Genomic DNA, 15,064 nt, shown 5'->3' on the forward strand with positions numbered 1-15,064 from the left:
TGCATTTGTTCAGTTACTGTTCAGCGGCATATGTCAAAAACCGGAACTTACCTCCAAATGTCATCTAGCTAGGCAATTTCTTTTCGTTCTAAAGTTTTTAAACGAAAGTTGTTTTTTCTTGTGCTGTACACGTTTCGTGTCAATAACAAAGGCTTAAAAGTATGTAAATATTGTGAAATTATTGCAAATAACAAAATAAATGCACTGCAAACAAAATTAACTAGAAATATCAAAGATTATGTGAATGATTGAAGTGATTTTGAAAGATTGAAATTCCTTGATTGTGTGGAGTGTCGTCTGTTTTGTTATGAGTCTTTTTATATTTTCAATAGTCATACAAATATTGATGTGATTTTCTATTGTTATTTATTTTATTGTAGAATGCGTTACGTGGCTGCATATATGTTGGCTGTTCTCGGCGGTTTGGAAAACCCCAAAAATGCTGATATCGAAAAGATCCTCAGCTCTGTTGGTATTGAGGCTGACGGTGAACGTTTGACCAAAGTTGTTAAGGAATTGAATGGCAAATCCATTGAAGAATTGATCGCTTCCGGTCGCGAGAAATTGTCTTCCATGCCTGTTGGTGGTGGTGCCGCTGCTGCCCCTGCTGCTGCTGGTGGTGATGCCGGTGGCAAGAAGGAAGAAGCCAAGAAAGAAGAAAAGAAGGTCGAATCTGAATCCGAAGAAGATGATGATATGGGCTTCGCTCTTTTCGATTAAATTCGGAATAGTCAATCATAACAGCAAAGCAACAACAACAACTCTCAATGTGGTCATTAACGTGAAAAAACTTGTCGAGGTAAGTCGTTATGGTGCATGGAAGGAAATAGAATTCGTCATTTGATGTGTACAATGACATTTTGTAGGATTTGCAAAATTCTGGCAACCAGTAATATAAGTTGCTATTCCCAACCTAAAAATGCTTGGAAATTGTTGCTACCCTTGATAAAGTTGGTAGACACTAACGAAATTTTCGTTACGACGATGTTATCGATTGTTTACATTTTTCCCATAAGGCCGGTATGGACCTCTTAACGAAATTACCGCATTGCTATATTTGATAAAGAGAATTTTGTGAGGTGTTGTTATCGATTGTTTACATTTTGCCCACATAAGAAATGCATGGCAAAACTGTGTTATTGGCATGCAAAAGAAATTTTCGCTAGAGGTACATACCGCGGCAACACTGCCTTAACGACATACAACAAGAATTTTCGCAAAAGCTGCATGTCGGGCTTTAAAGGGGTGTAGTTAACGACTCTACACATTCTATGGATCTAACAAACACATGATAAAATTGTCTTATCGACATTAGACTTTTTTCCGATAAGATCTTTCGCTTGCATAAATAGCCATTCGTGTATTGCTTTTGAAACTCAATGATGATTAAAACTTACACCATCTTTCGACTGAAAAATTGTTGATGATATATAAGTTTAACTGACAGTTTATCTATAATTTTCATATTTAATATTTCAAAAACTTTGTTTTAAATATAAAAATTTCCTTTTCTTTTCAGCTTTTTTAACCAACAAAACGCCGTTTACTCTTTAAAGCCTTCATAATACAGCCGGTTTAAAAAATGAATCTTAATTTGACTTTAAACCAGTACAAAGACTAAGGTTTTTATTTCTGTGAAATAAAACTTTTACAAGTTTTTACACGTTAAAGAAAAACAAAAACAGTTTTTTTAATTACAAAGGGCCAGCTTTTATTATTGGGGTGGTGGACAAGGAACTTTGGGTATAACGAATACTTAAAACAACAAAGGAGGAGTATTCGAATTAGAAAAAGCGAGAAAAGTATTTGCCTTGCAATGTGGGAAAAAACAAATACTTAAAAAAACAATAGTTATTATGGAACAATAGTATTTAAAATATAGGTATAAAATCCAATGCTATAGAGTTCATTACGAAAACAACTTTTCTATTTAACGAGATTCATGTTTCCCATATATCCTCTTTTGTATACCCAAAGTTCCCTGTAAACCTAAAAAACGGCGTATAATTCTAATAAGAAATACACGACCAATTTTTATCTTAGGTTGTAGGTAATTTTATATTTCTTTGGCTTGAATGGCGTTGAATACTTGACGGTGCCTAAGGAGACGCTGGAAACATTTTTCTCTATTCTAAAAGGTGAGTTTATTTCCCTGAATTTAATAATTCTTTTATTGTGATGATATTACCTTTACCATCTTTCGCCTGATCACAAAGTTGATGCTAATTTTTTTACTGATTAAAATTATCGTCAACTTTAAGGCCATTTAACAATGCTCAAAATTAATGTATATCTATTTTATTAGTTTCAGATATATTTGGGAAAATTGAGATAATAAACCCACTTAAAATCGCTTAAGGTAAGTTGATTAACTTGTACTTTATTAATGGAATAAATAAATAAAATAGTTCGATATAAAGCAGATAGATAAATTGCCTCAATTGATGTGCAATTTCTATTTTATTATTTTGTTAAGATTTACCATAATTATAAGATTTACTTTACAATTATGGAACATTTTTAGAAAAAGTAATACCGAAAAAAAAGATTTTCAAAACGAACGACCGCCTTTAGCTACTATTATCTGATGATCAATTTACCTATACCATCTTTCGACTGATAACTTTGATGTTACTCTTTAACTGATTACAAAATGCAAATGCAAAATTTATTTAATCAAAAATTCAATATGAAACTAATTTGATTTTATATTTTACTTTTTTTTTACAGGTCAGCTAATTTTTGTTTGTGACTTTGCGACTTTTTTGGAATATATAGGAATATTGGATATTCATATTTTGAATTTTCGGAATAATTCAAAGGATCTTTTTTTTATTTATTATTCATTATTTTTATGATTGTCGAATCAATTCTTCGATTTAAAAGTAAAAATTTCAGTACATCGGAGAGAGTTGCTAGTAATTTCATAGTTCAAAGAAGAAATCTGTTACAGATGGTTAAATGTGGCTATGGTAAAAAAAAGTTTGCCTTATGATATAAATTTAAGTAATAAAACATTTTTTATTTAACAAATACTTATTTCTTTTGTATTAACTGGTTGGGTTGGGCATAGTTTTCGAATTGAATATTCTTGTTTTTCGTAGAACGAAATTTCCCACAAGGAATGTATTGCTATATTTGCAAACGAAAATTCTGAGGGGCATTGTTATCGTTTGTATACATTTTGCCCATAAGAAATACACAGCAAAGCTATAGTATTTGTCATGCAAAAGGAATTTTCGGAAGATACACAGACAATTTCCTCTACCTATCAACATGTCCTATAGGGCGTTGGTTGATTAAATAAATGAATAAATAAATTCATTGTTATATATTTGGCAACGTTGTCATCGATTATTTTCATTTTGCTCCATGTGGAAACTTATTGCATCTAACGAAATTTTCGCTGCCCATAGGTATTACATTGCTATATTTGCTAACCAAAATTCCGTTGTTATCGATTGTTTAGATTTTGCTTCCATGGTTAAACTGTATTGTTGGCTTTTAGGTCCGGTATGCAGCTCTTCCTGTTTCATGCCAATAATACAGGAATTTTCGCAAGAATTGAATACTGGACTTTAGGGGAAATATAAATAATTCGATAATTTAGTTTGAAGATCTATATATGAACAATTCAAAAATTTCCTAAATAAATATCTATTCATTTCGTATGTATAGGTGAGTACTATGTTCGGGTTTTTCACCAAAACACTAAACTAAAGTACAAAAATATGTATGAAGACGATTATATTTTGATCAAGTCTTACCAAATAATGGAAGGAAAAGATCCAAGGAATTGATTGCAAATAATTTTATATTTCTCTATTAATTAATTAAAAAAAAATAACCGTGAATATTAGCTGGTTTTCAGCTTGAAAACTGAACATAGTACTCAGCTTATAGCGCAAAACCCCTGGCTCTATCGATATTTTTACTACCCATAAGAAATTCATTGGTAATTATGCACCTTCACCAAAAATATGATGAAGTGTTGTTATCGACTACTAACTTTTTCTACTGGTATGCATGTATAACGAAATTTCCATTTCGTTATACATGCAGACATTTTCGGCAGATTTTCTTCCATAAGAAATACAAAAGAAAACTTCTACTTCATTGCTATTTACATAATCACTTCTACTCTTTCGGCTGGAAAGCCAATTAAATCTATTCTCTTCTTCATTTAGTTTACAGACTTTAATTTATTTACATTACATAGATAGTTTTGTATTCATGTTAATACATTTTTATGGGCCTCTATTGGCTTTATACAGAATTTTTGAATAAAATAAAACTGCTTTATCGACATGCAACAGACATGTTCGTAAAGCGGACCTTGGACGGTCGGATAAACACTACGACAGGGTTCGCCAATTTGTTGTGTGTTCGTTCAAGTTTTAAGCGGACCTTAGACGGTCGGATAAATACTACGACAGAGGTTCGCCTATTTGTTGTGTGTTCGTTCAAGTTTTACCCTCACATTTCACGAACAATTATAATAACAACATGAAGAAATAAGAAGAAGCATAAACACAAACAATGAAGATGGACGAAAAGTTAGGTGTAAAGCCATTTTTTAATAAAAAAAATGGAAGAAATAATAAAAATTCCAAGCTGAATTAGCGATCCGTCATTAATTTCATTACAGAAATGCTTGTTTTAATTATGAAAATAAATTTGCTTTTTCTAATGTTTGGCGAACATGCCCTTACACGCGAAGATTTGTGCCTCCTAACCAGAAAAATCAAAGTTGTTTTGATTTTATGGCAACACGTCCGCGCAACACGCGAACATGGCCTTATATTAGCGGATTTGTCGCCGCAACGTGTTGTGTCGCAGAGTTTATCCGACCGTATAAGGTGCCCTTAAGAGCTAAATACCAAGCTTAATAAATAAATACATGAACTGCTGCATTATCGGCGTTAAAACAACATTTTCACTTACCGGACTTTGAGCCGCTTCATTCTGTTCTATGACGATAATTTATCTGTAGAGAAATTTATCGCTTTTTATAAAGACGATAACAAGCGATATCGTTTATCGAACTAGTCGGAAAATTTCCCCCATCACTAACTAATACACAACAAAGTTTTGTTTGGGTTTTGAGATTATAGATACTGTGGAAATTTCTTTTGCTAAAATAAAATGGAAATGTAATAAAAAAACTGACATAAATATTAAAAAGTGATAAAGTAAAAAAAAAAAAAAAAATTAACGAACGCAAGAATTGTTTTTAATATAATTCGCATTGTCTCGAAAAGTGAAAAATAACACAAGTACAATATCCAGACATTGGAAGGTGGAGTTAATTTATTATTCATTTGACTAAAAAGAAGATTTTCCACGGTTTTAGCGTGGTTAAAAAAAGTGTCGCTTTCCTTGATTCATATTGCCCAAACGGAAGTGGACTGAACTGAACGAGATAATATTTAAATTAAACTAAAATAAGTAACTTAGCAACCGTACTTGTCATTCCTAATTGCTGTAGGCATACAAATTTAAAATCCTCCCACTTTTCATAAAATATTTATGCCGCCTGAATGATAAGCGCAGTGACGCCGCCCAGCATCGTTCTTCCAGACATCAGCTAACAACCCCAACCCCAACCCAACCTTGTATGTATGTTTTGGTTTTTCTCTCCTTTTTTATTTTGAGGTGTATATCCTTTAGATTAAATAGTGATAAGTCTATTATTTATGAAATGTTCTAGGCAAATTAAAGCGCTAATATGAATGTGAATGTTTATTATAACTCTGTAATTGATTCTATATACTATATTTAAACGAATATTTTTTAGTCCTAGGGAAGTTTTTTTGTGATAGTCCTTTTCTTACGATAGCATAGTATGTTTGGGTTTGAAAGGGCCCATCCTTAAATATATGAGAAAATAATGTATTGCATATTATAAAAGGTATATTACATTGAAAATTAACTCTTAATACGTTTATTGTATGGCAAAGTGAGATTGGTTGTTCTAAATACCGAAATATCATTTTAAATACATAATCACGTACAGTATGTCAAGAAAGTCTTTTGACATTGCCAAATATTTCAAATTCCAGAAATAATTGAAGTAAAAATCGAGTTGTTAATTCGTTTTGAGAAAAATAAAATATGTATCGTTTGCAAAATACATAATAAAATATTTTTTAAAATTAAATTATATTTAATTTTGGAACAAAACATAATTTTTATCGTATTGTCAAAACACTTTCTTGACATACTGTATAACGATAGATTCATAATCTCATTCCGAGTTCATTTGCTCATATGTTTTTAGTGTGATCTTCCATTTATGTTTTAAATATGAATCTTCATCGAATTTTTTATAGATTCTATTTTAATAGCCATTTTTGTTTACAAAAACTAATTATTTACGATTTTTTTCGCTTTTTATTTGTTATTTTTATTTATTTGGAAATTTATCTTTTATTTAAATAATTTTTTTCCATATATTTTGAAAAATGTAATGGGAAATAACTAGTTTTTATTAATTGGCCATCTATTTAACTTAAATTACAATTATACTAAAGAAATATTTTATAATATAGATAAAAATAACAACTTAGTAACTAGTTATAATATTAATTTAATCATCTTCTATATTAATCGGGATTAGATTATAATTATTATAATTATTTATTTTTGTTTGAAGTCGGGTTCGACTATTTTTGACTAAAAGTCGCAATTGATTTTCGTCAAAATCCTAGGCCAAACTCGGTCCATTTTAGGTATAATGTCAATTTATGGAGCTATGCCTTATATACTGTGGACATAAAAAAAATAATATGATTTGGTAAAACCTTTTTTTCTTCTTCTTTATGGGCCAATCATCAATAATTTTGGACATTTGACATCAAATTTTGACAAAATTTTCATAGAAATAAAATTTTGACAAGATTTTCTACAAAATTAAAAATTTTGACAAAATTTTCCATAGAAATAAAAATTTTGACGAAATTTTCTATAAAAATGGAATTTTGACAAAATTATTTATTTTTGTTTGTTTTTTTTTTTAATTATTATTAAGTTATCTATTTTTTATGGGAAATCATTAAATATATACAAATTCTTCATATAAATTAGTACACACACAAATTAGTCAGTATATGAATATTCATTTCAGAGCCACCTACATGTGAAAAAGGCGTCATATACGAATATGTTTTTTTTGCGATAGAGGCGTAAAACATATATCTTTCACATATGAATCTGGATGCCCATTTTTATACATTTGGCAACAGTGGTCACATTTCTCTCGAGGAGCAGTGCCTTTTATTTTGTAATTTGAAGAAAATTAGCCATCTATTTAACGTAAATTACAATAAAACTAGAGAAATATTTTATAATATAGATAAAAAGAACAGATTAGTAAAAATTATTATAATAATAATTTAAACATCTTCTATATTAATCGGGATTAGATTAGAATTGTAATTATTTATTTTTATATGTTTATACCCTTCACCACTACTGTGGTACAGGGTATAATAAGTTTGTGCATTTGTATGTAACGCCAAGAAGGAGTAATCATAGACCAACCTTTTAGTATACGGATCGGCTTAGAATTAAATTCTGAGTCGATTAAGCGATGTCCGTCTGTCTGTCTGTCTGTCTGTCCGTCCGTCTGTGTCTGTCTGTCTGTTGATGTATTTTTGTGTGCAAAGTACAGCTCGCAGTTTTAGTCCGATTGTCCTAAAATTTGGTATAGGGTCTTGTTTCGGCTTAAAGACGATCCCTATTGATTTTGGAAAAAATCGGTTCAGATTTAGATATAGCTGCCATATATATTTTTCACCGATCTGGTCATAATTGACGTGTATATTAACCGATCTTCCTCAAATTTTGTACATCCGAATATTTTATGGGTCTCGAAAAACTTGCAAAATATCAGCCAAATCTGTTCAGATTTAGATATAGCTCCCATATATAGCTTTCGCCCGATTTACACTCATTTGCCCACAGAGGCCAATTTTTTGCTCCGATTTAGTTGAAATTTTGCATAGGGAGTAGAATTAGCATTGTAACTATGCGTGCCAAATTTGGTTGAAATCGGTTCAGATTTAGTTATATCTCCCATATATAGCTTTCGCCCGATTTACACTCATATGACCACAGAGGCCAATTTTTAACTCCGATTTAGTTGAAATTTTGCACAGGGAGTAGAATTAGCATTGTAACTATGCGTGCCAAATTTGGTTGAAATCGGTTCAGATTTGGATATATCTCCCATATATAGCTTTCGCCCGATTTACACTCATTTGCCCACAGAGGCCAATTTTTTGCTCCGATTTAGTTGAAATTTTGCACAGGGAGTAGAATTAGCATTGTAGCTATGCGTGCCAAATTTGGTTGAAATCGGTTCAGATTTAGATATAGCTCCCATATATATGTTTTTCAGATTTCGACAAAAATGGTCAAAATACCAACATTTTCCTTATAAAATCGCCACTGCTTAGTCCAAAAGTTGTAAAAATGACTCTAATTTTCCTAAACTTCTAATACATATATATCGAGCGATAAATCATAAATAAACTTTTGCGAAGTTTCCTTAAAATTGCTTCAGATTTAAATGTTTCACATATTTTTTTACTAATATTGTGTTCCACCCTAGTGCATTAGCCGACTTAAATTTTGAGTCTATAGATTTTGTAAAAGTCTATCAAATTCTGTCCAGATCGAGTGATATTTAAATGTATGTATTTGGTACAAACCTTTATATATAGCCCCCAACACATTTGACGGATGTGATATGGTATCGAAAATTTAGATCTACAAAGTGGTGCAGGGTATAATATAGTCGGCCCCGCCCGACTTTAGACTTTCCTTACTTGTTTTTTTTTTGCGATAGAGGCGTAAAATATATATCTTTCACATACGAATCTGGATGCCCATTTTTATTCACTTGGCAACAGTGGTCACATTTCTCAATTTTTGCAGGCCATATTTTGAGATTCCTAAACATATTTTGCAATAATCGTTTTTAGCACATAAATTATTTCACATACAAATTTAGATGCTCACCTTTTTTTCATTTGGCCAATGTGGTTACATATCACTCCAGGAGAATTTTCCAGGCCACATATTGAGACTCCCATACAAAATTTGCCAGGGATATTGCAAAATTACCGTCGGATAAAGGGCGAAAAGATCTATAGTGCCGCCCATAAGTATTGGCACAGCACCCTAAACCAAATAGTGGTCAGAATATCTGCGAAAAAATGTTCCTACCAAAATTATTTATTTTAAGCTCCATAAAAATATATACCGATCGACTCAGAACCAGCTCCTGAGTCAGTTTGTTTCTTCTATTTATTGAATATAAATTCCATAATACATTTCATTTGAACTTGACTACTAGTTTAGCCCTTGATGTCCATCCGCCTGACCATGTTTTTGTTGTTCGCAGTTTTCAGGCCACTATTATTAACCGATTTTGGTACAGTGATGATGGAAGGATGGGGGAATATAGATACAAATAAAACATAAAATTAGTCCATTAATTGTCTAGACTGCTTGATGCTGTTATCAAACAAAAATGAATGCCCAAAAAGTACTAAATGTACCAAAAAATCTAATTTAGAACTACCCGTGCCAATACTTTTGTTCCTCAAAAAAATGTGCCTATTTTAGTTTTTTTTTTTTATACCCTTCACCACTACTGTGGTACAGGGTATAATAAGTTTGTGCATTTGTATGTAACGCCAAGAAGGAGTAATCATAGACCAACCTTTTAGTATACGGATCGGCTTAGAATTAAATTCTGAGTCGATTTAGCGATGTCCGTCTGTCTGTCTGTCCGTCTGTCTGTCCGTCTGTCTGTCCGTCTGTCTGTCTGTCTGTCTGTCTGTCTGTCTGTTGATGTATTTTTGTGTGCAAAGTACAGCTCGCAGTTTTAGTCCGATTGTCCTAAAATTTGGTATTGGGTCCTGTTTCGGCTCAAAGACGATCCCTATTGATTTTGGAAAAAATCGGTTCAGATTTAGATATAGCTGCCATATATATTTTTCGCCGATCTGGTCATAATTGGCGTGTATATCAACCGATCTTCCTCAAATTCCGTACATCCGAATATTTTATGGGTCTCGAAAAACTTGCAAAATACCAGATAAATCGGTTCAGATTTAGATATAGCTGTCATATATAGCTTTTGCCCGATTTACACTCATTTGCCCAAAGAGGCGAATTTTTAACTCCGATTTGGTTGAAATTTTGCACAGGGAGTAGAATTAGCATTATAACTATGCGTGCCAAATTTGGTTGAAATCGGTTCAGATTTGGATATATCTCCCATATATAGCTTTCGCCCGATTTACACTCATATGACCACAGAGGCCAATTTTTAACTCCGATTTAGTTGAAATTTTGCACAGGGAGTAGAATTAGCATTGTAGCTATGCGTGCCAAATTTGGTTGAAATCGGTTCAGATTTAGATATATCTCCCATATATAGCTTTCGCCCGATTTACACTCATATGACCACATAGGCCAATTTTTAACTCCGATTTAGTTGAAATTTTGCACAGAGAGTAGAATTACCATTGTTGCTATGCGTGCCAAATTTGGTTGAAATCGGTTCAGATTTAGATATAGCTCCCATATATATGTTTTTCTGATTTCGACAAAAATGGTCAAAATACCAACAATTTCCTTGTAAAATCGCCACTGCTTAGTCGCAAAGTTGTAAAATGACTCTAATTTTCCTAAACTTCTAATACATATATATCGAGCGATAAATCATAAATAAACTTTTGCAAAGTTTCCTTAAAATTGCTTCAGATTTAAATGTTTCCCATATTTTTTTACTAACATTGTGTTCCACCCTAGTGCATTAGCCGACTTAAATTTTGAGTCTATAGATTTTGTAGAAGTCTATCAAATTCTTCCAGATCGAGTAATATTTAAATGTATGTATTTGGGACAAACCTTTATATATAGCCCCCAACACATTTGACGGACGTGATATGGTATCGAAAATTTAGATCTACAAAGTGGTGCAGGGTATAATATAGTCGGCCCCGCCCGACTTTAGACTTTGCTTACTGGTTTTAATTTAAATATTGAAAGGACAAAAATTTTCTAAAATAACAAATTATCTAGATTCTTAATGCAGTTCTAATCCAAATTATAATATATTTTTTTTAATTTAAAATAGCTTCATATCACTTTTAACATGTGGTTTTTAATCCAATTGTTTGGTGTGCCAATATTTATGTGCGTCACTGTATGCTTTACATATAAATCTAGATCTCTGCTTCACATATAATTTTGTTTCCATTCGGCCAGAGTGGACACATTTCTCTCTGTTTCATTACTGCGATTGGGAAGATTTTTGTCAAACGTTTAAAACTTGATATTTGTATCACTTCTATTATTGACAATTTATACTAAATTGTATGGAGCATCATATCGCATAAAAATGTTTCCACTCGTAACTCGCTTTTGCACATATAGATGGCTCTGAAACTAATATTCATATAGGGATATATTTTTCTTTGCATTTTCGAAAATTGTCCAGGAAAAAATTTAACATTAATTTTGGTCAATTATTTGCTTGGTGCGACCATGCTCTTAAAATGACAAAAATTTTCGACCTTTTAAAAATTTCAGAAAGTCGACTTTTTCGATTTTCGACATTTTGCAAAATTTTCGATTTTGCGAACTTCTTTTCAAAGTCGATTTTCGAGTTTTTGTATTTGATAAAAATTTGAAAATAGCCATATTCTGAAAATTTTAAAAATCGGCCTCCCTACTTTTTAAGGAAATTATGATTTTTAGAAAAGCCAAGTACTTATTATTATACGCGAGTAATTTTATCAATTTCTTTTAAAATAAATTACATTGTTTATACATACTCTAAAAGCTACTATAGAAATATTTGCATCAATTCCCTTATCATTAATTCCCTTTTCATTTCGTCGAATTTTAAACATTTTGGTTAAAAGTCGATTTTGGCCAATATCAAATGTCGATTATAGGTTAAGTTAGGTTAAAGTGGCAGCCCGATTAAGATTCAGGCTCACTTAGACTATTCAGTCCATTGTGATAAATGTCGATTATAGTAAATTTGCAAAAATATCGTAGACTTTGAAAATTCCCAAAAGTCGGGTTCGACTATTTTTAACTAAAAGTCGCAATTGATTTTCGACAAAATCCTAGGCCAAACTCGGTCCATTTTAGGTATAATGTCAATTCATGGAGCTATGCCTTATATACTGTGGACATAAAAAAAAAAAATGATATGATTTGGTAAAACCTTTTTTTTTCTTCTTCTTTATGGGCCAATCAACAATAATTTTGGACATTTGACATCAAATTTTGACAAAATTTTCATAGAAATAAAATTTTGACAAGATTTTGTATAGAATTAAGCATTTTGACGAAATTTTCCATAGAAATAAAAATTTTGACGAAATTTTCTATAAAAATGAAATTTTGACAAAATTTTCTAAAGAAATAAAATTTTGAAAAATTTTCTATAGAATTAAAAATTTTAATAAAAATTTCTATAGTATTAAAAATTTTCTATAGAATTAAAAATGTTAACAAAATTTTCTAAAGAATTAAAAATTTTGACAAGATTTTCTATAGAATTAAACCTATTGAGAACATTTTCTATAAAAATGAAATTTTGACAAAATTTTCTATAGAAATAAAATTTTGAAAAATTTTCTATCGAATTAAAAATTTTTTTAAAAATTTCTATAAAATTAAAAATTTTGACAAAATTTTCTATAGAATTAAAAATTTTGACAAGATTTTCTATAGACTTAAAAATATTGACAACATTTTCTATAAAAATGAAATTTTGACAAAATTTTCTATAGAAATAAAATCTTGACAAATTTTCTATAGAATTAAAAATTTTAATAAAAAATTCTATAGTATTAAAAATTTAGACAAAATTTTCTATTTTTTGGATACTATAGGCATACAAAGATAAATTTGTTTGTAAAACCCTTTTCCGCTCGTATATGAACCAATATCACAAATATTTCTTTTTAAATTGACGAAGAGGCTTTTATTTGTTGTTGTTGATGTAAAAGTTTTTAATGTAATTTCATCCATTTTGTTCTATGCTTTGGTACTTCATCTGGTGGCCAGATCTAGGAACTCTGCGACAAGGATGGGGTGCGTCCAGAGTGAGGTTTCTATTTATTAAGTGTCGATGACCTGCGTTACATATTTAATTCCTATATCGATTGGAAAACTTCCAGGACCTTGTTTTTGTTTTGTTGTTTAAAGTCGTTGGTCCAGCTCTTCCATGATCTAATCCTAATACTGCGTTATATACCCCTACAATTTTTCAAATCTAAATATTTCTATATAGAAGTAGTCGGCCACTGATATGATTCGAAGAACAAAACTAAAAATTAATGCAATGAAATGAAAATACCACCCACCCCCCATATGAATAAAACAAAACAGAAGGTAATATCGACACGAAACTTCTTCTATGAGTATTTAGGAAATGACAAGAATTTGTGAGAAAATCAATATGAGAATGGCGGGAGTACCCTCTAAGCTATAACAGAAAGTATGTTCTGCCAGCAGACGTAATTGAATACCTAGTAAATCCAATTAAGAAAAAAACAAACGACGACACTAAAGCTGCAAAAACACATATAAACTATAAGGAAAACTTAAACTTTTGAACCTTTCTCCCAGTTTTCCATGTACTCTAAGTAGAAATCCAAGAGACACATTCGACGGACCCACAATTCAACAACAAAAAAAAACATTGCCACCAAAAAATCCACCAACCCCAATCGAAAAAAGCGTACATTCGCATGAATGAAAAACTAACAATCTTCTCATACGAGTGGAGGCAACATTGCCACCAACAAGAGCCAAAACTTGCTGCAATTTCATGGTAGTGTTTTTTGTGCTGTTGTTAGCTTAAACAATTTTTCTTCTCAAAACCACCATAGCCACGATAACAGCGGATGGGGCATAGGACGTAAGCTGAGTTAAACAGATATGCCAGTCAGTGCGCGTTGAGCATTCGACAACGAAAGAAGTGAAGAAAATTGTTGGCTGAAATAAATGCAAAACAATCGAAACAGAAAATATATTTAAAATTTTTTTAAAGAAATTTTTTATTCAAATAAAAAAAATTATAAATTTTATTGTGATTGATAACCGAAAACTTTGAAAATTTGGTCAAATATGGCTACTTTACCCTTATCTTTGGATACTTTACAATCCCCACCAACACGATCTCCTTTGATGTCACCGCTCTTGGAGACATTCGAATCGGTTGCAAACGAATCTACAAAAAGCGAACGTCCATCTGCATTGCCGTTGTTGGGTGGACCACAGTCACAGCATTCCTTAGTGTCGCCGACCTTAGATGCAACCGCAGCAACAGCGCTAGGTAACATTTCACCTGCCTTAAGCAGTGTCAGCAGTTTATCGCCCTCATTTATGCCCGAGATGCCACAATGGAAACGTGACCTCATACATCGCCGTAAACAAAATGTACAACGTACAATAAGTGCTACATCGCCGACCTCTTCGTCACTATCAGCATCACCATCAATAACGTCCAACTTGAAAAATTCCACATCTTCAACATCAATGTGTTCATTAGCCGGTAGTAACGTCAATATTGACCAGGTTGCATCAGGTAAGTGAGTGGCGAAAACGAAAATGCAATACCCCACCAACATGTGTACACATGTCTGCCACACACAACAATTCCCCAGTAGTTTTCGCAGTTGTAAACGCCAATACCGAAGAAAAACTAATCATAGCCTTTCAGTCGGCTATGCAGATGCATTATTTTTCGCATACTCTGCTTCTCCATTTTGGCCACAACAAACCAACCATTGCCTCAACTAACATACGTTGGTATAGTTCAATTCATTTTGTTGGTTAAATAATGTCCAACAAATACATGCATATAGGCATAGATGTCCATCATATTCATCGATATATACATCATTTGAAAACAACCAAGAAATTTTCATTATTGAAAAGAAAATGAAATTTTGCAAAGGAAAAGCTCTCACAATTTTTGTCATCGCTATCACAAAACAATTAATAGGGGTAAAAATTATAA

General features: G+C 31.7%; 2 protein-coding genes and 1 non-coding gene across 7 annotated transcripts in view; all 3 read left to right on the forward strand.

Annotated features, from left to right (window-relative positions):
- RpLP2 (ribosomal protein LP2) overlaps positions 1 to 15,064 on the forward strand; it is a 507,190-nt gene continuing 492,126 nt past the window's right edge. The window contains exons 1-3 of one of the 2 annotated variants that reach the window (XM_075299098.1): positions 1 to 159; positions 381 to 799; positions 1,520 to 1,682. In XM_075299098.1, coding sequence (XP_075155213.1) covers positions 382 to 720 — 339 coding nt within the window. In that variant the 5' untranslated portion in view covers positions 1 to 159; position 381 and the 3' untranslated portion in view covers positions 721 to 799; positions 1,520 to 1,682. Of the gene's footprint in view, positions 160 to 380; positions 800 to 1,519; positions 1,683 to 15,064 lie in introns of those variants that run through there. The other variant, XM_075299099.1, reaches the window with a different exon arrangement.
- LOC142232462 (small nucleolar RNA Me28S-Am982) lies at positions 1,375 to 1,448 on the forward strand. The gene has a single exon (XR_012721142.1). It is a non-coding gene; the product is annotated as a small nucleolar RNA Me28S-Am982 (small nucleolar RNA).
- The window catches only part of bif (protein phosphatase 1-binding protein bifocal), a 112,119-nt gene continuing 111,080 nt past the window's right edge, over positions 14,026 to 15,064 (forward strand). For 2 of the 4 annotated variants that reach the window (XR_012720472.1, XR_012720471.1), the window contains exon 1: positions 14,026 to 14,629. Coding sequence is in view for 2 of the 4 variants with exons in the window: in XM_075300279.1 (XP_075156394.1) it covers positions 14,170 to 14,629 (460 nt within the window). In the remaining 2 variants the exon portion in view is untranslated. The remainder of the gene's footprint in view (positions 14,630 to 15,064) is intronic. The other 2 variants (XM_075300279.1, XM_075300280.1) reach the window with 2 other exon arrangements.

Source organism: Haematobia irritans, chromosome 3, assembly GCF_050003625.1.
Source record: "Haematobia irritans isolate KBUSLIRL chromosome 3, ASM5000362v1, whole genome shotgun sequence".
NCBI lineage: Eukaryota > Metazoa > Arthropoda > Insecta > Diptera > Muscidae > Haematobia > Haematobia irritans.